Source organism: Callospermophilus lateralis, chromosome 3 (genome assembly GCF_048772815.1).
Source record: "Callospermophilus lateralis isolate mCalLat2 chromosome 3, mCalLat2.hap1, whole genome shotgun sequence".
In the NCBI taxonomy this organism is placed as follows: Eukaryota; Metazoa; Chordata; class Mammalia; order Rodentia; family Sciuridae; genus Callospermophilus; species Callospermophilus lateralis.
Genome location: NC_135307.1, coordinates 82272477 through 82299684, shown reverse-complemented (window position 1 = coordinate 82299684; position 27208 = coordinate 82272477). Strand labels below are relative to the sequence as shown.

Sequence of the window (27208 nt, the reverse complement as noted above, 5' to 3'; positions counted from 1 at the left end):
TTATCTAGTGGCAGTGTTCTGTTCTGGGTAGTTTATTTCCAGTATTACAAGAGGATAAAACTAAATTAGTGGCATTTGAACTTGCCTTTGGAGAGATACCCCATGACTGTAGTATCAGCTATTCATATAAAACAAAAGTACTTGTGTTATAAAAAGGCAGTATAATGAAGAGAAAGATCTGGTAATCCCTACAAAGTATTTTCTAATATTTTAGGTTCACTGTCAAGACTAATGACTATGTGACTTCCAAATTTGCGACATAGATCGATATGCTCATGAAATAAAAGCATGATGGTCAATGCTTAAGAAGTTGTTCAGACAGACCTGGGGGGATAGCTCAGTTATCAGTTATAGAGTACCCAACATGTGTGAGGCCCTTGTACAAGTTGTACAGGTTAGCCTTTGACAGTTGTGATCTGATATGACTTATCTTTAAAATAAAAGATTCCAAAATCCATTTGCATTAAGAACTCTGCAATATTTTGTTTTCTATTTAAACATTTTATTTACCTTAGTTTATTAAATAATAATAATTTTATGTAATTATTTTTATTTTTATGTTTTTAGGTTTGCCATCCGAAAGATAATGCTGTTGGAATTTAGGTGAGTTAAAAGGAAATTACTTTAGCTGGGTACGGTGGCACATGCCTGTAATCCCAGTGGCTCAAGGAGGCTGAGGCAGGAGGGTCAAGAGTTCAAAGCCAACCTTAGGAACTTAGCAAGACTCTAAGTGACTCAGCAAGATCCTGAGTCACTGGGAAATACAAAACAGGGTTGGGAATGTGGCTCAGTGGTCTGAGTGCCCCTGAGTTTAACCCCCACTTTCCCCAAAAAAGAAATTACTTTGATGAAGTTAAAGATGATAATGTGATTTAAGTCTTAGCTACTTTTTAAATATATCTCCAAGAGCAGTTAAGAAAATAAGTCTATCCACTTACAATATAACTTATCTTGCACAAGGTAGAGTACATACTTATCTTGCACAAGGACCTGGGTTCAGTCCCCACCACCAAAACAATAAACAAGAACAACAAAAAATAAAGAAAATAAATTTGTGGGGATTTATATTTTTGTGATTGGTTTATTTTGGATATATATATATCTTTTTTTCCAAAGATGCCCTATTACCAGAAGAACTTGTATTTTGTGGTGTTTCTCACTGCATAAGGTAGCGTATGCTGAGCAGTTTCTGTCTTGCTTGGTTTGTAGTGATCATTTTGAATAAATTGGGGATATATTCTATAGCCATTTTTTTTCTGTCAATCTAATGTGTTGTTGTTACCAATGCATCATTATTCAACCTATCCACTGATAACATAAATATTTCAGATAAGAGAGAATGAACAACTTTAAATTGTGAAGGTAGATTAGGTCATGTTATAAACTGGGTTTGGCCAGTACACTGTAAATAACAGCCAGGATTGTTGTTGATAATAGTAATATTTACCATTTATTGAACTATTGCCTTGTGCTAGGCATAGTGTTAAACATTTTTATTTATAGAGTACTCAGTAGCAGTCCTGCAAAGAAAGTAGTATCCTTTCCATTTACCAGAAGAATCTGGGATCAGAGAGCTGAAGTAATTTGTTAAAGATATTACAATGAAGTAATTGGGACATCTGGTATGTCAGTGTCTAATGCCAAAACTCATGGTTTTTCCACTTCTGTCTACCTGTTGAGATCTGGTTTGCATAAGAGGTCAGGGCTTCTGTATATATAATATTTATTCTCTACGTCCAGTGATTTAATCCTTATAAAAATGGCATGAAGTAGGTGGTCTTATTCTTAAAGAAGGAAATTGAAGTTTATAGTTATGATTTAAAGTAAGTTGAGGTAGTTACATACTAAGAACTGTATTGTAATATGATCTCATTAAATCTTCACAGTAACCCCATTTTGATCATAGAGGAGAAAATTGTAGGCTAGAAATTAGACCCTACCTAGTCCTTAGATAAATATGCCCTTTCCATAGTATCACATCACCTTTCAAAAGTTAGCCAGCTTTTTGTTGCTCTAACAAAATACCTGAGATAATCAAAAGGGTTTATTTTGATCCATGGTTTCAGACCATAATTGCTTGGCCCTGTTTCTTTAGACCTGTGGTGGCATAATAAATCATGGTAGGAACACATGATGGAACAGGTGTATTCACCTTATGGCAGCTGAGAAGCAAAGAGAGAGGAAGGCACTAGGGTCCAATATCTCTTTCAAGGGCATGCCTCCAGTGACCTAACTTCCTTCCCCTAAGCCTCACTTCCTAAAGGGTTAAGGATCTCCCCATAACACCACAGGCTGGATTCCAAGCCTATAAAACATGGTCTTTGAAAGCTATGCAAGATTCAAACTATAGCAAATCAAAAGGATAATGTTATGCAATTAAGATTAAGCAGACATCTAGAGTAAAGACACCAGGAGGACATGAAGATTTTTTAAAAATTCTTTTTAGGTATACATGACAATAGAGTGTAGTTTGACATATTATACATACATTTTGGAGTACAACTTATTCTAACTAAGATCCATTCTTGTGGTTGTACATGATGTAGAATTTCATTGGTGGTGAATTCATATATGAACATAGGAAAGTTAGGTCTGACTCATTCTACTGTTTTTCCTATTCCAGTCCTCCTTCCCTTCCCATTTTTCTCCTTTGTCTAAGCCACTAGCAGGATGTGTTTTGTATAACAAAACACACTGAAATTATCAATGACAGTTAAAGATTTTTAATAACTGAAAAAGTGGGTTGTTGTCTTTTAGGAACTTTTGTGTATATCTTCAATGTAAGAATGTCATTTTCTCTGTACCAGTCTCCAGACATAACCATTCTAAAGTTTTTAATAAAGAGTAATTTAGGGTCTCTTGGTGGAGTAGAAAGTGAGATGGCATGAAGTTAGCTGGATACTAGAAAGTGAATTGAGAAAGGAGGAAGTGAGTTTTCTGTCTAGAGTTCCAGTGAGCTAGGTAGAGTCTTGCAAAATGTAGCATCTTATTTGTTGTCTTAGAAGCATTGCAATATCCTCTGAACAAAACAATGACTAGGGGTGCAGAGGCAGCAAGTTCCTGTTACTCTGAGCTTCTCAGAGGAAACAATGGGTTTATGAAATAAAGGGTCACAAAGTTACTGTTTCCAGTTGACCTCAATTTTCTTAAAAGATGTTTCAATAAAAGCATCCTCTCCTTTTGTGAAGGCAAAAAAAAAAAAAAAAAGTTTTCTGTTGATGAAATTCATAGGAAGGATGTACTATTATATATGATATCAATTGCATTTGGTGTAACTGCTAAAATACTATCTGTGAGTAACTGAACAAATCTTTAAGTTTGGAGAAAGAAATGTAGTTTGGAGTCAAGGCCATGTCTATTATATGAGGCCAGTCATTGACTATTGCCTTTGTTTCTTTGTATGAAAAATGCAAAGAATATGTTTTGAGTTTGCTCTGCTCAGAACAAGACATTACTATTAGAAATGATGACAAGCTAGTGAAATCCCTGGGGCATCTGGCAGAAATAAATATGAAGATACTTTGGAAGGATAGGTATTCCAACCATTTTGCAAAATACTTGTACAGATAAAAAACCCTGATAAAGGTGAGTTCACAGTCCAAAATTACAAAGAAGATTAGACCAAGCAAGAGTGAACAACAAAGAACAGACTGAAATCTTCCTTCTCCCAAATATCTTTAGATCATTAAATACTTGATACACACTGTAAAATCTTTTTTTGTTGGTTTTTTTGGGTACTGGGAATTGAACCCAGTGGTACTTTACCACCATAGAACTACATCCCCTGTCCTTTTTAAATTTTTGTGTTTAGTTGTAGATGGACACAGTACCTTTATTGATTTATTTATGTGGGTGCTGAAGATTGAACCCAGTGCTTCACATATGCTAGGTGAGAGCTCTACCACTAAGCCACAACCCCAGCCCCTCCCTTGTCCTTTTTTTTTTTATACATATTTTAGTAACGATCTTACTAAGTTGTTTAGGGCCTCACTAAGTTGCTGAGGCTGGCTTTGAACTCAAAATTCTCCTGCCTCAGCCTCCCAAGCTTCTGGGAACACAGGCATGCACCACTATACCTGGACATACTGTCAAATTTTTTTGTTTAAAATTAGTATGGGTATAAAAGGAGAAACAGAATATATGATCAAGAAATAAGACATTAAAAATGAACAGACTTCAAGATAATGGAAATAAAAATCATTGAGACTCAGAAACTCAGTGGGAAAATTTAAATATCAAGTTAGATATAGCTAAAAAGAAAATTAGTGAACTGCAAGAGAGATCTGAGGAAATTAACTAGAAAATAGCAAAGATTAAGAGTAACAGAGAAATAGAGGCTAGAATGAGGTCTAATAGGAGTTTCAGAAATGCTTCAGAGAGGCGAGAAAGTGGCAGTTTAGAAGAGATGAGCATCAAGAAATTTTAGAAATTCTAGATTTGAATTTTAAATTTTAGAAATTTAGATTTGAAACACAAATCTTTTAAATTCCAGAAATATAGCAAATCATAAACAGAGCCACTGCAGAACAATAAAGATAGAATGAAGATCTTAAAATTTGCTGGAGGGAAAAGACATTAAAGAAGAACAAATAGTTGATTATAGACTTTTCAATTGTAGTAATGAATATAATGGAATGAGACATTCCATTATCCTATGTAGTGGGGAAAATATCACCATGCACCTAGAATCCTGTGCCCAGCCTAATTATTATGAAATCAATGTCAAACAAAGATAGGTTAATACACTATTGATGACAGACATTCTAAAGGATATAATTCAGGATAAAAAAATTTAAACTTGTAAGAAAGAAGTGCGTTGAGGATACACCTATTTATGACATAGCACTCAAGTCTCTTATATTCTTTTGACCATTATTTTACTAAACTTGTTACAGATTAACCAAGAAGTATTGCTAAAGGTCCATGGAAATACTGATGTAGATAGACTTTTTAAATTTTTTAATTTAATTAGTTATACATGACAGTAGAATGCATTTATGCACTTTGATATATCATACATAGATGGGATACAAATTCATTTTTCTGAGTGTACATGTTGCAGAATCAAATTGGTCATGTAGTCACATATATACATATAGTAACAATGTCTGTTTCATTCTGTTATCTTTCCTATCTCCACATCCCCTCCCCTCCCATTACTTCCCTTTACCTAATCTAAGGTAACTCCCTGGTGCCCCCTTCCCCCCCCCCACCTTACTGTGAAGTAGCATCCACATATTAGAGAAATTATTTGGCCTTTGGTTTTGTGGGATTGGCTTATTTCGCTTAGCATGATATTTTCCAACTCTAACCATTTACTGGAAAAATGGCATAATTTCACTCTTTAAAGCTGAGTAATGTTCCATTGAACATATATACTACATTTTCTTTATCCATTCATCTATCGAGGGACACCTAGGTTGGTTCCATAGTCTAACTATTGTGAATTGAGCTGCTGTAAACATTGACGTGGCTGTGTCATTATAGTATGCTGATTTTAAGTCCTTTGGGTATAAATCAAGGAGTGGGATAGCTGGGTCAAATGGGGTTTCATTCCCAGTTTTCTGAGGAATCTCCATACTGTTCTCCATAGTGGTTGCAACAGTTTGCAATCCCACCAGCAATGTATGAGTGTACCTTTTTCACCACATCTTCGCCAATATTTATTCTTGCCTATATTCTTCATGATTGCTATTCTGACAGGAGTGAGATGAAATCTTAAGAGTAGTTTTGATTTGCATTTCTCTAATTGCTAGAGATGTTGAACACTTTTTCATATATTTGTTGATCAATTGTATTTCACTGAAGTGTCTGTTCAGTTCCTTAGCCCATTTATTGATTGGGGCTTTTTTTTTTTTTTTTTTTTTGGTGTTAAGTTTTTTTGAGTTCTTTATATATCCTAGAGATTAATGCTTTATCGGAGGTGTGGCATAAAAGGAAGTAGAAAAACTGTAGAATCTAAAATGATTATCTGTGTATGCATATGTGTGCTTGAAAAGTTATGCATATTTGTAATGATTGAAAGCAGGAGCCAAAGTCCTGCTTTTTGCCAGGTATGGTGGTACATGACCATAATCACTCTATTTGGAAGGCTGAGGAACACAAGTTTGAGGTACCTGGGCAACTTGGGGAGACCCTATGGCAGAGTTCAAAAAATAAATTAAAGGTCTCAGTAGGGGCCTGTCAACAGCAAGTGAGTCAAGAAATTTGGTATATATACCCAATAGAGTTTTACTTAGCCATCAAGAAGAATGAAATAGTGACATTTGCCAATAAATGGATGGAACTAGAGACTATCATGCTGAGTAAAATAAGCTAAATCCAGAAAAATGAATGAAATTGTGACATTTGCCAATAAATGGATGGAACTGAGACTATCATGCTGAGTAAAATAAGCTAAATCCAGAAAAGCAAAGATCGAATATTTTCTCTCATTATGTAGAAGCTAGTGCAAAATAAGGATAAAAAGTGGGGAGAAGATCCCATGAAAATGAAAGGGAGATCAGTGAAGTAAAAGAAGGGGATCAAGAGGAAGGGAGGAAGGACAGGAGAAGGGGGAACTCTGGAATGAAATTTACCAAATTATGCAATGTACATGAATATACCCCACTGAATTCCACCTTTATGTATATCTGTAAGGCACCAATTTAAAAAACAAACAAACAAACAATAAATAAATAGAAGGAAGACCAGTAATAGAGACAGGGAGTGGGGAAGGGAGGAAGGGAAATTAGAAGTATTCAGGATTGACGTGGAACAAGGTATTTTCCACACATGTAGTAATATGTCAGAACGAACCACATTACATTAATATGTATACTTATAATGCACTATTAAAAACATTTTAACATAAAATAAAGATCTGGAATGTAACTCATTGGTAGAGTTCTTACCTAGCAGGCCTGAGGCCCTGGATTCTGTCCCCAGTACTACATACAACAAATACTGTCCTGCTTTTTTTTTTGTTAGCACTTTACAGTATTTTACAGCCAGTAGAATAGTTGATTTAATAATTACCTTGAAAGGTAAGAAATGGCTTAATTGTGTTTTGGAAATCAGAAATACTTAAATTTGTTTAGGAGTATTTACACAAGTCTTAAAAGAATTTTGGTATCTGGAGGGGGAAATGCTACATTTACATTGAAAACTGCTGATGTGGAATACCTTGTAAATTAAAAATTACAAAGCCTCTTTTTGATTCTCTTTCTTAGTTTCTGGAAGTCATTTTTTCCTGATAGGAATTAGGCCAGATGTCTCAGATACATTTATTTGTAAAAGTGCCCTTAATATTATTTTGTTTCAGAGCTGATATTTATCTGACATTATTGTTTATCTTATAATGATAATTATGTATATTGATAACCTTTGATATCTTATTACTTGAAAGTGTAGGACTATGTAAATAGTTAGGATTTTCCAAGGGAGTGATATAATGCAGTGACTGGTGGTATTAATGAAATATTCATTGTATTTTTACAGCCAGTATCTTGAAAATTATCTCTGGATGAATTATTCTCCTGAGGTATCTAGCAAGGCCTATTTAATGTCCATCTGCTGTATGGTGAATGAGAAATTCAGAGAAAATGTTCCTGCATGGGAGGTAACATTTAAATTACTTCATGGCTTTTATACTTTGTCCACTTAAACTGTTACAAAGTAGCAGAACTTTTTACAGACATTAAATGTGATTTTAGAGCAGAACTTTACCCAATAGTAAACTACTATTAAGAAAAAGAGTAGACATGTGAAAGATAATATTAGGCTTTTTTTTTTATTACAACACTTCTAATGTACTGTGAACACTACTAATTTATACTTAAAATTATAAATTAAAAGTTTTTTATATTTGAAAAATATAAATTATAAATATGGAGTTATTTTTCTGCTTTGCTAGAACTGAAAAATAACATAAATTATAGAGACATCAGAAGCTGGGAAAAAAGTTATATATTAATAAGTACAATTAGACAATGTTCAAAAGTCAAGACAGTTAGCTTTTTTTTAATTTTTGAGTTTTCTATTTAATATTTTCAAACTGCTATTAACCACAGGTAACTAGAACCTAGAAAATGAATTTGTGAATATTGGGAGACCATGGTAAAGATTCAGAGGATATAGAAGATTTAGAAAGTAGAATTGATCTGATTTGATAATTAGTTAAAGTAGCATTAGGAAAGGGGATTATGTTCAATAATTTGCGAAACTTGGGCAACTGAATATAATAAATGATGGTGTCATTCCCAAGATAGGAATAGAGTGTTGAGGAATACTTTGGAGGGTATAACACTGTGCAGTTGAGTTTAGGGCATTGAGTTTGAATTGCCTTTGTATTATCTAGATGAGTATTGTAATAACTAGATGAAATTGCCTGGTAGAGAGAGGAATCTAAAGATGTAACATTATGGAGAGAAATCTGTACTGAAGATGTATATTTACAATCATTAATATATCATAAAGTAATGTGAGATGGGGACTAAGAATGGGAACATTGCAGTTTAAGTAACAAAGGAAGAGAAGCCTTCAGTACAGTGAAAAGGAATTGATGCTTGGGTTCAATGGTCTTGGCAGCCATGATAGTGTCAAGAGTGGTATTTATTGATGGAAGTTTGGTTTAGAGAAGTTAATGGAAACTAGTGTTGGAGCACACATTTGGAGCACTTGCCTATAACAGTAAGTAGAAGGGGAAGTAGATCAAAGAGATTTGAATATATTTACATGTTAAGAAAGAAAAGCATATTATAAAGCAGAAGAAACTGTCCCTGAGATTAATTACTGTGTGAAAATTAATTTTTGCTAAAGGTGTAGTTTCCTTTGTTCAAATGAAAGGAATTAAAAATACTGCAGATTCTTAATAAGAAAACAAACTTAAGCTAAATACAAGCATAGTTTGCACAAGAAAAACTAAAAGAATTAGGGCTGGGGATGTGGCTCAAGCGGTAGCGTGCTCGCCTGGCATGCATGCGGCTCGGGTTCGATCCTTAGCACCACATACAAACAAAGATGTTGTGTCCACTGAAAACTAAAAAATAAATGCTAAAAAAATTCTCTCTCTCTCTCTCTTTTAAAAAAAACAAATAAATAAAAGAATTAATGACATTATCTTACTAGTTAACAATTTCTGTAAGTTTCTCCTGTCAGAAACCTGTATTTGAATTGCTATCTTTAATTATAAGTAAGCATGTAATGCCTCTTTACCCATATTTAAATAATCTTTTTATTTTGATTTTGTTAATAGATTCCTAAAAAACTACTGTGTTGCTTTAAGGAACAAAAATGCATGAATAAGCCAGTTCAAAGTGTATTTATTCTTCTTATTTTTATTTTCAGACTTTTAAGAAGAAGCCAGACCACTTCCCATTCTTCTTTAAGTGCATCTTGAAAGCGGCATTAGCTGAAAATGATGGTGAATTTTCACTCCATGAACAGACAGTCCTATTGCTTTTTCTTGATCATTGCTTCAATAGTTTGGTAATTTTACTTAATGTTTTAGGGAAACTTTCAAATTTTCTTGTTCTTCTAGATTGAGTTTAGATGTGATTATCTTTGTGGTCATCTTTTCACACAAAAATGTGGGGAATAAAAATAATGCTAAAAGCTTGATTTAAATCACATCAATAAAATAATTTTATAAATTTTGTTCACTTTTTAGTAGTTTATACTTAATCCTTTATTTTTTATTATTTTCACATTTTTAGTAGTTTGTACTTGATCCTTCCTTTATTTATTATGTAGACTTTAAGAAAAATGATAATGAGAGCTGAAAATTCAAAGGGAGAACACAAAAATTAGAAACAGTGGAGTCTGACTGGTATGAACTTTTTTTTTGTTTTTGGTACCAGGGATTAAATTTAGGGGTACTCAACCACTGAGTCACATCCCTAGCCCTATTTTGTATTTTTATTTAGACAGGGTCTCACTGAGTTGCTTAACACCTCACTATTGCTGAGGCTGGCTTTGAACTCGCAAGCCTCCTGCCAGCCACCTGAGTAAGCTGCTGGGATTACAGGCATATGCCACTACACCCAGCTGACCAGTATGAACTTTGATGAAATCTCTGCCACAAACTCCATGCTAAAAAGTTTCAGTACTTTTTTAGTCTTTATGCTCAGGCTGGCTCATCAGCAAGAGGGTTGTATTTTGAGTTGACTGTTGAAGGACAATACTGGATGAACTTTGGAAATGTGTGTGATAACTTTCATCCTTTACAAGATTATCTTCTAAAAAATAAAATATTTCATTTGATCTTCCTTTCTGTGGTTATCCAAAGGCATATCCACATTTAATTATTTATTTATTTTTAAAATGTATTTATTCTAATTACATATATATGACAACAGAATACATTTTGATTCATTGTACACAATTGCAGCACAAATTTTCATTTCTCTGGTTGTATACAATGTAACATTGCACCATATGTGCAGTCATATGTACCTAGAGTAATGATGTCTATCTCAATCCACCATCTTTCCTATCCCCATACCTCCTCCGCTCTCCTACTTCCCTTTTGTCCAGTCACAGTTTCTCCATTTTCCCACCCCCCTGCCACCATTGTGAATCAGCATCCACTTATCAGAGAGAACATTTGGCCTTTGGATTTTGGGGATTGGCTTACTTCACTTAGCATGATAATATTCTCCAATTCTGTCCATTTACCTGCAAATGCCATAATTTTATTCTCTTTTATTGCTGAGTTATATTCCATTGTGTAAATATACATTTTATTTGTCCACTCATCTATTAAGGGGTATCTAGATTGGTTCCACGTTTTGGCTATTGTGAATTGAGCAGCTATAAACATTGATGTGACTGTGTATACTATGCTGATTTTAAGTGCTTTAGGTATAGACCAAGGAATAGGATAGCTGGATCAAATGGTGGTTCCATTCCAAGTTTTCTAAGGAATCTACATACTGCTTTCCAGATAGGTTGCACCCAGTTTGCAGTCCCACCAGCAACATATGAGTGTGCCTTTTCTCCCACATCCTCACTAACACTTACTGTTTGTATTCTTGATAATTGCCATTCTGACTAGCATGAGATTAAATCTTAGAGTAGTTTTGATTTGCATTTCTCTAATTGCTAGAGATATTGAACATTTTTTCATATATTTGTTGATTGATTATGTATCTTCTTATGAGAAGTAGTATATCCATTTCTCATATTTATTTAAACATAAATGTTTTTGTATTGGTAATGCACTTAGAGCCTTTCAGGAGAATGCATAGAATTCTTTCTTATCCAGAAGGTTGGATGTTGATTGATGGATGATTATTGCTTGTTTCTATGTATTGCTTCACTCTGATCTTGTAAAGGCATATAGAAAAGAATGATGGTACCCCGAATAGATACCGATTTTGCCTCTTTAATGTTAATTAAACAGAGCAAATAGAAATATAAGTAGACATAATTTTTTATGAGAAATTAAACAAGAACAAGGTTTAGTTAGCAGTAGTTTGGTGCTAGTATTAAGCCAATTTATAATGAAAATGTTTTTTCAGTATGCTGTGAACTTTCTTTATTTGAAGCAGTTACATTTGTTCTATAAAATAACTGAATCCTGAGTAAGCTAATAATGAACCCTGGCTCCTCGAGGAGAAGTAGGGTTAGGTTCCTGCAAGTCTCTGGTTGCAGCATTTTTTTTCAAACTATCCGTGCATAACCTTATTTTATATGTGTGTGTTTGTTAAAGACATCTTATTAATACATATTTTTGATTCAGTAACCTTATTCCTGAGTGAGTTATCCCTCAGGTTATTCCTGAATGGGCTTATCTAGCAAACATGGAGAAAGTACAAAGAAAATGCCTTATTGAACATTAGAAGCACTTCAGTTTTGTTCTTGGAGATTCATTTTAAACACTGGAATCACCAATGAAAAGCCCCATAACTCCCCAAAAATAGCACTAAATAGATTGCGAAATGGATACTTGTTTGTAGTATGAGAAGTGCAATTCAAATAGGGTCATCTCAGCCTTAGCTAGGTATGTACATATCAGGTAACTCAAAATTTTTGAGGCTCTGTGCCTCAAAAATTTGGAATTTATAAATTTTTGTGAGTAGGTGAATTTGAAGATATGAAATCAGTTAATAACGAAAACTGTTGTTAAGAGTATTGAACTTTTTAAAATATTAAAATATCACTAATTTATAAGTATTGGTGCCATGTTTTCCCCTCAGGACTTAAAAAGCCATAATACTCCCTCTATAAAGATTCAGTTGAAAATGCTAGAATGCTTATAGACTTTTTGCTTCATACCTTTAATAGGAAGTAGACTTGATACGGAGTCAAGTACAGCAGCTTATCTCCCTCCCAATGTGGATGGGTTTACAGCCTGTAAGTATCTAATTTCAGAATATTATGCATGTATATGTTGTAAGTGAAGATGTGATAGATTGTGTACCTTTAGTATGGATATAAAAATGTCAGCTAAAAATCCCTTTTCCTGCTTAGAAGTTACCATGCATTAACTTCTGATATATGTAGTTTTTATAATTTTAAAGTTTTAATGTGTATCCTAATACATGTTTCACCTAATTTCAATATTGTAATATAAGTTTAGTATCAATAGAGCTTATAGAGAAAGAAATTATCCCTTTATCTATTGAGCTTATAGAAAAAGGGATATAATTTTAGCAATATATGGTTATTATTCTTATATTTCTTTGGCTAAGACTATATGCAAACTTGAATTTTTATTGTTTCCTTGATTAAAATGTACATATAGTTAAAGAAGAAGGTCTGGATCATGTGTAATATTAATGACCTTCATTTTTTTTTTTACCAAATCTTTATTGTGTATATGTGTATGTATCAAATTTACATATCTTAGGGAGTAAAGTTTGAACTGTGAAATTTCAGTGTGACCCTTTATTCTTAATTGTATTTTCTACACATGATTATTTCTGTATACACCCACATGTGTGTACTCATTCACTGTAGCAGTTAATGGAATAAAAATATAAGACACATATGACTAATTTAAGCTTATGTTAAAAAGTGGTGAATGCCATAATAGAAAATTTACTGGTGGCATTTCTATTTTTACTTTTGGTAGTTGCTTTATGTTCATTGTTTGAGACTCATATTTTTCAGTCATCTGTGATTATGCTCACAAGTGTTAATGTTGATATTCTTCAGACTGAATTAAGACAAATAAGTTTATCATTGAGCTTAAAATCTTGACTAGAAAAGACAGTTTCTTTTTTATTAATAAGTATTAGAATTGAATTTTAGGAATTAATTATTCCTTAGTTTTCAGGGTTTATTTTGTTGCTTTTAGATTTTGTAATATTGCCCTCAGTCATATACTAGAAAACTTGTTAATACTTAATCTCGTCTTTATCCTTTTAAATATTGAAGTTATCGATAACATAACAATATCTTTTTCAGGCACGATTGGAATTAGAATTAAAAAAGACACCTAAGCTAAGAAAATTCTGGAACTTGATTAAAAAGAATGATGAAAAGATGGATCCAGAAGCAAGAGAACAGTATGTTAACAAAGCTTCATTCCATATTAGCTTATTACGCTGGATTACAATTCTTAGTGTTATTTGTGGCTTCATTTGATATAGTGCCGTGTTCAAATAAGTTATTAATAAGTGCTTTTACTTAGACTGTGTAGGAATATTTTTTACAAAGACCCTAAAAGGAAGCCACAACATCAGCAAAGACTCAATTTACTTTTCTTCTTTTTCTTTTCTCTGAACCAATGTGCCACTTTTCTTCTCTATTCCTGTTGTCCCTGATCTGTCCCTCAAGGAGAGTTCTGTTTTCTCCACAGTCTTCAAGATGTCAACCAGTTCAACTTTTTCTTACTCCTTGACTTTTTTTTTAATTAATTGTTTTTATTTATATATGACAGCAGAATGCATTACAATTCTTATTACACATATAGAGCACAATTTTTCATATCTCTGGTTGTATACAAAGTATATTCACACCAATTCGTATCTTCATACTTTGGATAATAGTGTCCGTCACATTCCACTGTCATTTCTAACCCCATGCCCCTTCCCCTCCCTTCTCTTCCCATCCCTCTGCCCTATCTAGAGTTTGTCTATTCCTCCCATGCTCCCCCTCCCTATCCCAGGATGAATCAGCCTCCTTATATCAGAGAAAACATTTGGCATTTGTTTTTTTGAGATTAACTAACCTCACTTAATATTGTCTTCTCTAACTCCATCCATTTACCTGCAAATGCCATGATTTTATTCTCTTTTATTGCTGAGTAATATTCTATTGTGTATATATGCCACATTTTTTTTTATCCATTCATCTACTGTAGGGCATCTAGGTTGGTTCCACAGTTTAGCTATTGTGAATTGTGCTGCTATAAACATTGATGAGGCTGTGTCCTTGTAGTATGCTGTTTTTAAGTCCTTTGGGTATAGAACAAGGAGAGGGACAGCTGGGTCAAATAGTGATTCCATTCCCAATTTTCCAAGAAATCTCCATACTGCTTTCCATATTGGCTGCTCCAATTTGCAGTCTTACCAGCAGTGTGTGAGTGTACCTTTTCCCCCACATATTTCCCCAATAATAAATATTCCCCCAATATTTATTGTTGTTTGTCTTTATAATAGCTGCCATTCTCACTGGAGAGAGATGAAATCTTAGAGTAGTTTTGGCTTGCATTTCTCTAATTGCTAGCAATGGTGAACATTTTTTTCATATATTTGTTGATTAATTATATATCATCTTCTGAGAAGTGTCTGTTCAGGTCCTGGGCCTCTTTATTGATTGGGTAATTTGTTTTTGTGGTGCTTAACTTTTTGAGTTCTTTATATACTCTGGAGATTAGTCCTCTATCTGATGTGTGAGGGGTAAAGATTTTGTTCCCAAGATATAGGCTCTCTATTCATCTCACTGATTGTTTCTTTTGCTAAGAAGAAACTTTTTAGTTTGAGACCATCCCATTTATTTGGTTCTTGATTTTAATTCTTGTGCCAAAGGAGTCTTATTAACAAAATTGGGGCCTAATCCCACATGATGGAGATGAGGGCTTACTTTTTCTTCTATGAGATGCAGGGTCTCTGGTTTTATTCCTATGTCCTTGATCCATTTTGAGTTAAGTTTTGTGCATGGTGAGAGATAGGGGTTTAGTTTCATTTTGTTGCATATGTATTTCCAGTTTTCTCAGAACCATTTATTGAAGATGCTATCTTGTCTCCAATGCATGTTTTTGGCACCTTTGTCTAATATAAGATAATTGTAATTTTGTGGGTTAGTCTCTGTGTCCTCTATTCTGTACCATTGGTCTACCAGTCTGTTTTGGTGCTATTTTTGTTACTATTGCTCTGTAGTATAGTTTATGGTCTGGTATAGTGATGCCACCTGCTTCACTCTTTCCGCTTTGGCTATTCTTGGTCTCTTATTTTTCCAGATGAATTTCATGATTGCTTTTTCTATTTCTATGAGGAATGTCATTGGAATTTTGATTGGAATTGCATTAAGTCCATATAGTGCTTTTGGTAGTGTGGTCATTTTGATAATATTAATTCTGCCTATCCAAGAACAAGTGGGTTAGGCTTAGGCTCCCAGGTATGGGAGGGCTGAACTTGGACCTACCCTGCACCTGCGTCCTGCACAAGTTGATGTGTGTGGATCTGGGCCAGGTCTGGGCTCCGATTGTAGTCTGCTGGTCGGAAGAGGCGGTCCTGTGCAAGACGTTGAGCTCCAGCGAGTGTCTGCCCTGCAGGTAAAGGGGTGGACCCCCGCCTACTATGAGCCTGGTTCCCACAAAGATTGGAGTGGGCAGATCTCACTCCTTGACTCTTAACAATGACTTTTCTATACCCCAACCATCATTCATTCATTCAACAAATATTGAGTGTTTTGTTTTGCCAGGTATTATATGCAGCATTGGAGATACAGCAGAGAACAAAGTAAAAAATAATTCCTGTTTTTGTGGTGCTTATATTCTAGTTGAAAAAGACAGCAATGAACAGATAAATTATGCAGTATGTTTGGTGGTAATACATGCTAAGGAAAAAATAAACCAAGTATAGGGATTAAAAGAGTAATTGACAGTGACTCTTACAGCATCCAAATCCAAAATTTTCTGATCTATATTTTATAACAAATTAATTTTTTCCTTCATCTTTGATCAATGTATTTTTTTATGTGCTATTTAGATGTTGACAACATATTTTTTTTATTGTTATTTCTCCCAAGTTTCATGATTTTTATCAAATTTTACTGTGCACAGTTTCAGTCAAAATCTTTATGGGTTGTTTCTAACAGTGATGTTTGTTAGCAATTGGATAAAAGTTTGTGGTGACTTGTATTTATTTCGTGGAATAAAAAGCTATGAGGATACAGGGAAGGGCCTCTATGCTCTCAGGTTTGTTTCTGTCTTTGAAACTACCTGGTCTCTATTCTTGCCTTATTTGCCTCAGAACTGTTCTAGCTGTAGTATTTTTTCTTTCTTTATCTTCATTCACTTTTCTACTGGCTTTTTTTTCGCTGCCTTTTATGCACATGTACACATATGTACATACATACACAGGCTCAGGGTTTACTTCCCTTGGGCCTATGATAGCTTCTTTTACCTCTACCCTATTGTTTGTTTCTTCTACTCAGGAGTGGCTTGTATTTGCCTTTTCTTTAAATCTTGTAACTCTGGCTTGAATTTTGGTTCCTGTTTTTCACGACAACCTAAATCTTTTTGTTGTTTGTTTGTTTTTTAGTACTGGGAATTGAACACTGAGGCAGTAAACCACTGAGCCACATCCCCAGCCCTGTTTTACATTTGTATTTTATTTAGACACAGGGTTAACAATCCTCCTGCCTCAGCCTCCCAGGCTGCTGGAATTACAAGCATGCACCACTGTGCACAGCATAAAATCATTCTTTTTGACCTTATCTCTATCATTTGGCATTTTGGGCAGTTTTTGTTTGTTTTGTTCTTCCCTTGATCCCTCATTCTATTCTGTTGATAGTGATGCATTTCTTATATATCTCTCCTTCTTTAACTTCTGTAAGTTCTCTTTTTCTTCTTTGGATTTTTTTTTTCCTGTCTTCTCTGGCTCTGTGAACAAGATATTGACATATCCCAAGGCTTTTCTTTTATTGTCTTTTAATTCAATGCTCCTAGGCCCCAGGGGTTTGTGAGAAAACAGAGGTTTGAGAAAAATAAGTAACCTACCCCTAAAGATACAAATTAATATATCTGCTAGAATTCTAATTGGACCTATTTCCTTATGTCTAGAAAATTTTTCCCCTTGACCACTTTATAAGTAAGGAAGTATAATTTTGTGATAAAACTTTTACTCTTCCATCTCTATGTGATGGAGATTCCCCAAAGGGTTTTATTGATAGAGTGCTATAATTAAACTTGAATTCTGGAACATTCTCTCTGGAAGCAGTAGATTTTAGGTGAGCAAGATTTAACATAAAGATGGAAGGTACTTGTAATAATTGTGCAAGACTGTCAGAACATGGCTAATTGTGGAATTGGGGGCAAATGGAGGAAAGAAAGTTATTTAATGGGTGTTGGTAAGCTGTCAAGTGAGAAATTTTTTTTCTGTATGTATGTTTTTATTTCATTTTTAAAAAATTTTATTTGTTCTTTTTAGTTATACATGACAGAATGTATTTGACATATTATATATACATGGAATATAACTTCCCATTTTTGAGGTTGTACATGATGTGGAGTTACACTAGTCATTTATTCATATATGAATATAGGAAAGTTATGTCCAATTCATTCTATTGTCTTTCTCAGTCCCCTGTCCTCCCTTCCATTCTGTCCAATCCTGTGTGCGTCCCCTTCTCCCTTCCCCTCCTGCTTATTGTGAGTTGAGTATGAAATTGACAGTAAATAAATAATCTTCTGGTTAAATGACTGGGAGATCATGAGATACTTGCCATGATGGGGAATGTGAAAGGAAGAGTAGTAGGACTGCAACTGGAGAAGATGGTTCCAGTTTTCCCTTTGCAAGTGGAGATTTCTAGCAGGAGATCATTGTTATAAGAAATGTAATAAGTGCTACTTTTGTAGGTACATATGTAGATAGTTATTGAGGTCATGAGTATGAATGAGATTATTTAGTGAGGTGCATAAACCATGAGCAGAGGGTTGAAGATAAGAAAGTGCATCCTGGAGTCATGTTGATGGTTACTGAAGAAATTAAAAAGCTGCAAGTCAGAGATAAGTTTGGGAGTAAGGGATTGAATATTACAGGAAAGGTCAGAGTATGAATATCCCTATTTTAATTTTTAGCTTCAATCTTATTTCTTTCACAATTGATTTTTAGCTAGCATTTTATCATCTTGGTTGTGCTGAACAAGTGATTTTTCTTTTCTTTTTTTTTTGGCCAAATGTGACTCTTTTTGTTTGTCTTGAAAAGCTCATTTTCCATTACCTTGATGTGATTTAATCTTAAATCTCTCTGGTCCTGATTTCTTTTCTGTCCTTTAACTATACTTCTTTCATTATTCTTATAAACGGATGATTGTCATGAACTCAAATTTGGCTTAATTAACTAGGAGTACTCATTGTTTTTTCCTCTTGAACTCACCTTTCTGCCCAAAACCTCTAAATTATGCTAGTCAGTTGGGCTTGGAAAACTCCAGATATCTGAATGGCTCTTTATAACCAATCAGGCAGTACTATTAGATCTCCGCTTTATCTTTCCTTTCCTCTGTCTCTCTCTCTTTTTTTTTGTACCAGGGATTGAACTGAGTTGGCCACTTGGCTACTGAGCCACATTCCTAGACCTCTTTTGTATTTTATTAGAGATAGTCTCTCACTGAGTTGCTTAGTACCTAGCCGCTGCTGAGGCTGGCTTTGAACTCAGTATTCTTCTGTGTCAGACTCCCAAGCCACTGGGAGGCATGTGCCACTGCACCCAGCTCCTTTTCTTTCTTGTATTCACACTGCCATCATAATTCAGGCCCTTATAGCCTCTTCAATGAACCACTTACAATAAATCCCAGCTTTCCATTAACAGTATAGTTTAAGTATTCTTTTTCATAGAAAGCTATATTTATTTTGCCCTACTTCTATTCACAGTGTTCAGTGATTTTCTTGTTCCTATAGGATAAACATTAAACTCATTACAGTAGCTTTATAAAACCTCTTATATTTCCTGTGGACCCTCCAATGAACCAATCTGACCAGTCTATAGTCATTGTTTCTTCAACATTCCTCCCCTGAGTCCCTTTCTCTTCTATCCACGTGATTGAATATTAGCCATCTAAAAACTCTTCACTACCACCTGCTTCACACTACATGCTTTCTTCTTATGTACTCCTATAATACTAGCAGTATGTGTGATGGTTGGAATATCTGTAGTTGAAAGGAAGGTTCTAAAACCATATTTAAATAGATTCTGCACTCAGTTGTTATATGACTTTGGGCAAGTTCTTCCCATCTTTGAACTTCAGTGTGAAAAAAGACTATTGTCATTATTAAATGAGCTTTCTTTTTATTATTATTATTATTACTTATTATATTTTTGCATTACAATTCTTTTTTTTTAAACATTTTTTTTTATTTTTTTGAAAGTAGTTGGAAACAATACCTTTATTTTTATTTATTTATTCTTATGTGGTGCTAAGGATCGAACCCAGGGCCTCGCATGTGCTAGACGAGTGCTCTACTACTGAGCCACAATCTCAGCCCCAAAATTACAATTCTTAATACATCTTTATACCACAATTTATCATATCTCTGATTGTATATAAGGTATATTGATACCAAATTCACATCTTCATACGTGTATTTTGTATAATGATGAGGGTCTCCTTCCACCATCCATGCTATTCCCCTTCTCACTCCTTTTCCCTCCCACCCCTATTCCCTATTAGAGGTTATCTTCCTCCCTTGCTCTCCTTCCTAACCCCATTAAATGAGCTTTCTTGCATGAATTATTTAACCCAGTCCAGATCTTGGCAGAGTAAGGTCTCAGTTAATGTCAGGCAGTTTTTTAATAATTGCATTCTGACTTATGTTAGTCATTATCTTTATATATGATTTATCACTTCGAGTAGAATTTAATCATTCCCCTCCTTTGTGTTTCTAGTAGGACTGGCATAATCATTTGTTGCTATCCAATATCTGATAAATGTTGAGTAATTAGTTAAATTAATAATGAATGGAAAGTATTTTTTATTGGTACATAATAATCATATACAATAGTGGGATGTGTTGTGCTATATTTGTATATGCAAATGAAAGAATTTGGTCAAGAAAATTGTACTTTAAACAAACATTTAATCTTTAGCTATTGAAGTTCTCTTGTATTTAGTATTTTAAACATATTAAAGTATAAAATTGTTTTCCGTGATTTAACTACATTAAACACTATTTTTTCCCTGTCTTTTTTGGAACTGTAGATTAAACCCAGGGATACTTCATCACTGAGCTACATCCCCAGTCCTTTTATTTTTTTCTTTTGAGACACAGTCTTACTAAGTTTTTGAGGTTCTCCTAAGCTGATGCTGGCCTCAAACTTGTGATCCTCCTGCTTCAGCTTCCCTAAGTTGTTGGAATTACAGGCATGTGCCACCATGCCCAGATAAATGCTAGATTTTTTAATTTTAATGGCAAAATACAAAGAAAAATTTGAAATCTCCTTTGCAGTCCTGATCCTTAAATTACAAGTAAAAACTTTGGCTGTAAGAGGAGGTGTTTTCTTAGCTATCTGTTAGGCCAGGAATGAAGCTCTTCTTCTCTTCATGTAGCACTATATTTACAAAGATGACACTTTGTTCAAATTATAGTCCTGACGTCAGAGTGAAATGGAACATTTGAACAATATTTGAATATATTTATTCATCATTCAAAATTTACTTTGAAATAACTTTTTCAAAAATAATTTGGTCATGTTTGATTTTAGAGCCTATCAAGAAAGAAGATTTCTTTCACAACTCATCCAGAAGTTTATCTCTGTTCTGAAATCAGTCCCGCTGTCTGGTAACTGGCTTTTCTACTCAGCTCATTTGTAAATTTATTCTATAGACTTTCCTATGGAATTTACCTGTCTGTAGTCTAAAAATGACTCTTAGAATGATTTCAAATTGTAACAATAAAGTATATGTCCTTTCCTTTTCTAGTATATTGCAAATCATAGCATTGACAGCCTTGAAGGTTATTTTAAAGGTACCAGCCTGGTTATTAAAATGTCATTTAGTTAGCAAACATTTTTATATTTGCTTACTAGGTTTATGTCCTGTCCTGTATAAGGTGCTGGAATACAATAGTGAACAAGACAGAGACTTGTTCACTTGTTGTTCATAATGGGATATTGAATAGTGTTTTTCAAGAGATATTAAATATTGTTTAAAGGGAAAGAGAATTACTTTTTAGATATAATCTACAAATGAAATTGGTCAAGACCATTATGACCTATTCATTGATGAGAGTAATAAAATTATTCACTATATAGATTATACTGTATTATCTATATGTATACTATGAGTATACTGTATAATGAGTATACTATATACTATATACACGTGTGTGTGTGTGTGCATGTGGTTTTTTTTGCGGAGGAGGGGGGTATACTGGAGATTGAACTCAGGGGCACTTGACCATTGAGCCACATCCCCAGCCCTGTTCTGTATTTTGTTTAGAGACAGGGTCTCACTGAGTGGCTTAGTGCCTCACTCTTGCTGAGGCTGACTTTGAACTTATGATCCTCCTGCCTCAGCCTCCTGAGCTGCTGGGATTACAGGCATGCCTCCACTGTACCCCACTTACATATGTGTTTATATACCTGTATGCCAAGGGGAGTCAATTCAATATATGAGGTTGTTAAGATCTTGATAAGCATTTAATGAGTACAAATAGATTTTTACTTAATAAAGGTATATATGCTGTATAAGATGTCATTATTTAATATTTTATTTCTTAAGTGAAATATAATCTCTAAGAACAGCTTTATAGTTGTATCATGTTTATATTTTCGTATAGCTTTGTTTAAAATGCAATAGAATTACTTATTTAATGCTGATTTTCCAGGTAATATTTAACAATTGAATATTTTAACTAAAATTCAGTCAGGATTAGATATCAATACTATAAATCACCTGTACCCCATTTGGAGCATAATACTGCTAACAAACAATATAAATTGTCATATGCTTATAATCTAAGTTGTTTAATATTAGTATATTTAAATCTTTTTGTTAAGTGCCTTAAACCTCAAATGAGGGTGAAGATTGGAGTTTCTTGGCACAAACAGTAACAATATATGCTTTGAACTATTAATGTCTCCAATAATCAGGGCCATAAAATTTATTTCTCTAATTATGGAATGTTAATCCAGGGTCATCTAGGTTTAAAAATCAATTAACAAAATTTCTTAGATGATTATTCTGTTTTTCTTTTTTAGGTACTGGGTTTGAACCCAAAGTTCGTTTACCACTGAGCTATAGCCTCAGCTCTTTTTATTTTTTAGTTTGAGATAGGGTCTTACTGAGTTGCTGAGACTGGCCTCCAACTTGTGGTCCTCCTGCCTCAGCTTCCCAATTTGCTGGGATTATAGACATGCACCACCACACCTAGCTTCTTAGATTTATCTTAAACTTTAATCAAAAATTGTTGCTGGGCGCAGTGGTGCATGCCTGTAATCCCAGTGATTTAGCAGACTGATGCAAGAGGATTGAGAGTTTGAACCCAGCTTCAGCAACTTAGTGAGGTCCTAAGCGACTCAGCAAGACCCTGTCTCTAATAAAATATAAAAAAGGGCTGGGGGTGTGGCTTGGTGGTTAAGCGTCCTTGGGCGCATGCATATATATATATATATATATATATTTTTTTTTTTGCTGGCAAAGAAATCAATAAGATGGTGAAAATAATGTGCCAGTTCAAAGAGGCATGTATGAAGATGAATGGAAGAGTTAGGAAACAGAAAGCTTATTTTTAAAAGAATGAGAAGGATTGTTGTTTCATTTTATAGATTCATTTAAAAAAAACATTCATACTAGTTGTAATAAGCAATCTGTGTAGGATTCTCTAACATGTCAAAACTGCTATCAGAGGAAGGAAAAGAAAGATTGCAGTATACTTGACACAAATGATAAGAATGTGTTTGTCTCAAATTGGAACAACAAAGTTTTTACTCTGTGTTCCTCTGACCATCAGAGCATAGAACTTAATGACACCAAGCTTTGTTATCTAATATTAACCAGGCCATTGCCAGCCATTTTTCCAAAGGTTCAGAATGCAGATTTGCTAACTTTTTAAGTTTTAGAAGAAATATTTTTCCTTTGACAATTATAAGAATGAAAGCAATGGAGGCCTAATTTGAATGAATTTAATTTAAAAATTGCTCCTTTTGGGGGTGGTATTAGGGATTAAACCCAGGGACGCTTAACCTCTTGAGCCACATCCTCAGCCTTTTTAAATTTTTATTTAGAGACAGGGTCACGCTGAGTTGCTTAGGGTCTCACTAAATTGCTGAGGCTGCCCTTGAACTCAAAATTCTCCTGCCTCAGCCTTCTGAGCCTCTGGAATTATAGGCCTCTGCCACCAAGCTTGGCTCCTTTTAATTCTTTAAACAGCTGTATGACTTGCACTAAGTTCTGAAAACCTGGCTTCCAGTTCTGCATCTTCATCAAGTCATTTCTTTTGGGGTCCTCAATTTAACAATTAGAAAATGAATATCTAGGATAGATATTTTCTGCCCCATCCGCCATTTTTAAAATTGGTGCATTATAATTGTACATAATTGAATAGATGTTTTTTAAGGTCTTTTCCAGCTATTGAATTTTATTTTTCCGTTACTGCAGGGTCTGGATTATGGGCATATTTTAACTGAAAATTTATAGGGAAAATTCCAGTTAACATTTCTGTGTATAAGTCACAAAAGTATTTACATTTCTTCACATAAAGCCTTCCATTTTCCATTCCACTAGAAGTAAATAAAATGAATGTATTTTTAAAAATGTTTATAGGATATCTTTTACAACTCTGCCACTTGAGTTGTCTCTGGACATCAGAGACCTGAAAGTTGTTTGATTTCACAGTGCAACCAACTTAACAGGATGGTTTTAGCTAATAAATGATAGATCATTTCCTAGAATTAATAAAAATCTTATGCTCTGAAAGTATTTTGTATTTTGTATCTCAATATTGTAATTACTTTAAAACAAACAAGAATGATTTTTAAATTATGCATTATGTCATGAATAGCATAAAATTGTGATTTTAAAATATTTCATTGCTTTGTGTCATTGGTATTTTAATATCAAAAGTAATACAGTAGGAAAAGATAACATAAATTACTCTATACTGCTCATTTTCTATGTATTTTAAAGATGTGTACATAAACATGTATTTGTATGTATGAAAAAGCTTTTAGAAGTTTAGGATACTAAGGAAAGTAGAGAAAATTCTGATATAAAACTACTTTTTGGTGTTTTTTCAAAATCTAGTCACTAAGTATGGGTTTTAAAAGTTAGCACTTTAAAAAATATCTTTCTGCACATGTGACACAAGGTCATGTTCTTAGAGCAAAATAGCAGCTAAATATCAGCCTGCCTTTTAAAAAATATACAGGATATTCTTACTCAAAATCATAGTTATTGTGAATAAGAGGTAAATGATTTTGCTGATATTATTAAATTTTAAGAAGTAGCACAGATAGTCTAGTAAAATTCTAACATGTTTCTCTTATGTCTAGAACCTGTCACTATGGACAAAGTTCATTATTGTGAAAGATTTATTGAACTTGTGATAGATCTAGAGGTAAGAAATATAGAATGACTTGTTAGGCATTTATTAAGAGTCTAAGCTTAAGCATATGACTGCATGTGATATATTTCTTTATCACCTCTAACTGTATTATTTGAACCTTATGTCAAGGTGTCACATACTCACAAGTTATTGTACTTTTAGGTTTTGAGATGACTGTCCCATTTGACATGGGCAACTATTTATTGTCAACTTTTTAAATAAAATTTTTTTAAAAAATTTTTTTAGACATTGATGGACTTTATTTTATTCATATGTTTGCATGTGGTGCTGAGAATCGAACCCAGTGCCTCACACATGGTAGGCAAGTGCTCTATCACTGAGCCACAACCCTAGCCCCTAAATTAAAATTTTTAAAGGATAAGATTCCATAATACTATGTGCAGAATGTTGGTAGGAATTTCAGATAAAGATAAAAAGTGATGTATTTCAGATTAAATCCATTTTCTTTCCCTTATAAAGTGGGAAGTTGAAAAAAGATCTTTTTGCGCCTTATTTTGAATGATTGTTAGAATATTGGACTAGCAGTCATTCTATAAATCTTCATTTATATTTTAGATGTGTCGGTAACAAATTTATTTCCTTTTGGTATATAGGAGCTCAACTTCATCTGTTAAATGCGTTATGATTAGATAATGGTTTTCAAACTGTCATGGTCCCATAGTTTCTCATCATCACCTTTCTGACTATCATGGGGGAATGTGGGGAGAGGAAAGGGAAACAGGGGTCTTCATTTAGGGAGACTTTTCCTTTTTCTTCAAAACAGCTCCATTTTTAAACATACACAATTTATACTGGGTTTTAAACTTAATTGCAAATTCACACTGAAATTGCATGTAGGATTTTGTTGGAAAACTATTTGTCGAGATGACTTGTGAAAATTCTTCCTGTGTTAGATATTATTTTTAATTTTCTCTTTAAAGTTCTGTTATCATCATTGTTATTAATTAAAAACACTGCCACTGAGTTTATTGACAGCATGACCCATGCCCCTTGCTATGTGCACAGTATGTCTTTGTGGAGGCTGGAGGGTACTTTGTGATGAGTAATTCTGAGTTAAATATAGTAGACTTTACCTTTATACTATCTGCAGAGAATACATGCAGAATTATTGCTGTGATGTTTATGTTTTCCTAGGCCCTGCTCCCTACAAGGCGCTGGTTTAATACCATTCTAGATGACTCTCATCTTTTGGTTCACTGTTACCTTTCCAATCTTGTTCATAGGGAAGAGGATGGTCATCTTTTTTCTCAGGTGAGCACTGATATACCTAAACACACTTAACCGTTTTAATTTCTAGGTTCATCTTTGCCAACTGGAAGTACGCGCATATGACAAAAAGTAAATTCTTGGAAGGATGATAAAATGAGATAGACATTATTGCCCTATATACATGTATGATTACACTACTGAAGGAACTGTACACCATGTACAGCCAGAGGAATGAGAATTTGTGTGCCATTTGTGTGTAATATGATAAAATGCATTCTGCTATTATGTATAACTAATTAGAACAAATAAAAAAAAGTAAATTCTTCTAAATATCGAATGATGTAAAATTCTAATTAATCATTTTAAAGTCAGGTCTTAATATGTAAAATTAATGCATTCTTGTATAGGTGGCCTTTAATAAGTATATATTCTAACTGTGTTATTTATGTATGACTTTATTATTGGACTAAATTGTAATTTTGGTGATGTAGATCCACATGTTCACATATTTTGATTTTATGTGAATAACCATTGTGGAATATAGTCAGTGATGAGCGTTAGTTTCAAGTAAACTGTGCCCAATACCATGGCTCTGTCTTTCCACATGATGGTGGTGATAGGCAATTGATAGCATGGAAATGTATGTACACTTATCCTGCTACCTTGGGTTGGAAGGTAAATGCACTTTAAGGAAGGCAAAAATATTAATATTTCCTGTTTTTTGTAGCATCATATAGAAGAAAACATAACAAACTTGTAATTATTCTTCCTTTTCTTTTTTTTTTTTGTTAATACTGGGAATTGATCTAAGAGGCACTTAACCACTGAGCCACATCCCCAGCCCTATTTTTTATTTTATTTAGAGACAGGGTCTCACTGAGTTGTTTAGTGCCTCACTGTTGCTGAGGCTAGCTTTGAACTTGTGATCCTCCTGCCTCAGCCTCCCAACCTGCTGCAATTACAGGCACGCACCACCATGCCTGGCAATTATTATCTTTGAATGATATCATAATGGGAGATACAGTTTTTGTGTGCATTACATATTATTTTATCTCATGTCTATAAGCATTTCTCATTCTCTTTATAAATTTTTGTTCAGTGAGTTGTTGTGTGTCTTAAAATCTTAATATCTAATCTGCTATGGATTTGAAGTAAAATATTTCAGGTTTGAGGTGAATATAATTAGTAAACTCTTTTGATGCTGCTGCTACATGGGGAAAGTAGACTCTTTTTAAACACTATTTTTTTTTCTTTCTACTGGCTCTTTTTAGTTAAACATAATAT

At 33.9% G+C, this 27208-nt stretch overlaps 1 protein-coding gene across 2 annotated transcripts in view; it reads left to right on the top strand.

Moving 5' to 3' along the window:
• Aqr (aquarius intron-binding spliceosomal factor) overlaps positions 1–27208 on the top strand; it is a 113650-nt gene that overhangs the window by 18516 nt on the left and 67926 nt on the right. For both annotated transcript variants that reach the window (XM_076850517.1, XM_076850518.1), the window contains exons 4-11: positions 568–603; positions 7480–7600; positions 9328–9468; positions 12268–12336; positions 13393–13493; positions 20853–20929; positions 24642–24706; positions 25850–25966. In XM_076850517.1, coding sequence (XP_076706632.1) covers positions 568–603; positions 7480–7600; positions 9328–9468; positions 12268–12336; positions 13393–13493; positions 20853–20929; positions 24642–24706; positions 25850–25966 — 727 coding nt within the window. The remainder of the gene's footprint in view (positions 1–567; positions 604–7479; positions 7601–9327; positions 9469–12267; positions 12337–13392; positions 13494–20852; positions 20930–24641; positions 24707–25849; positions 25967–27208) is intronic.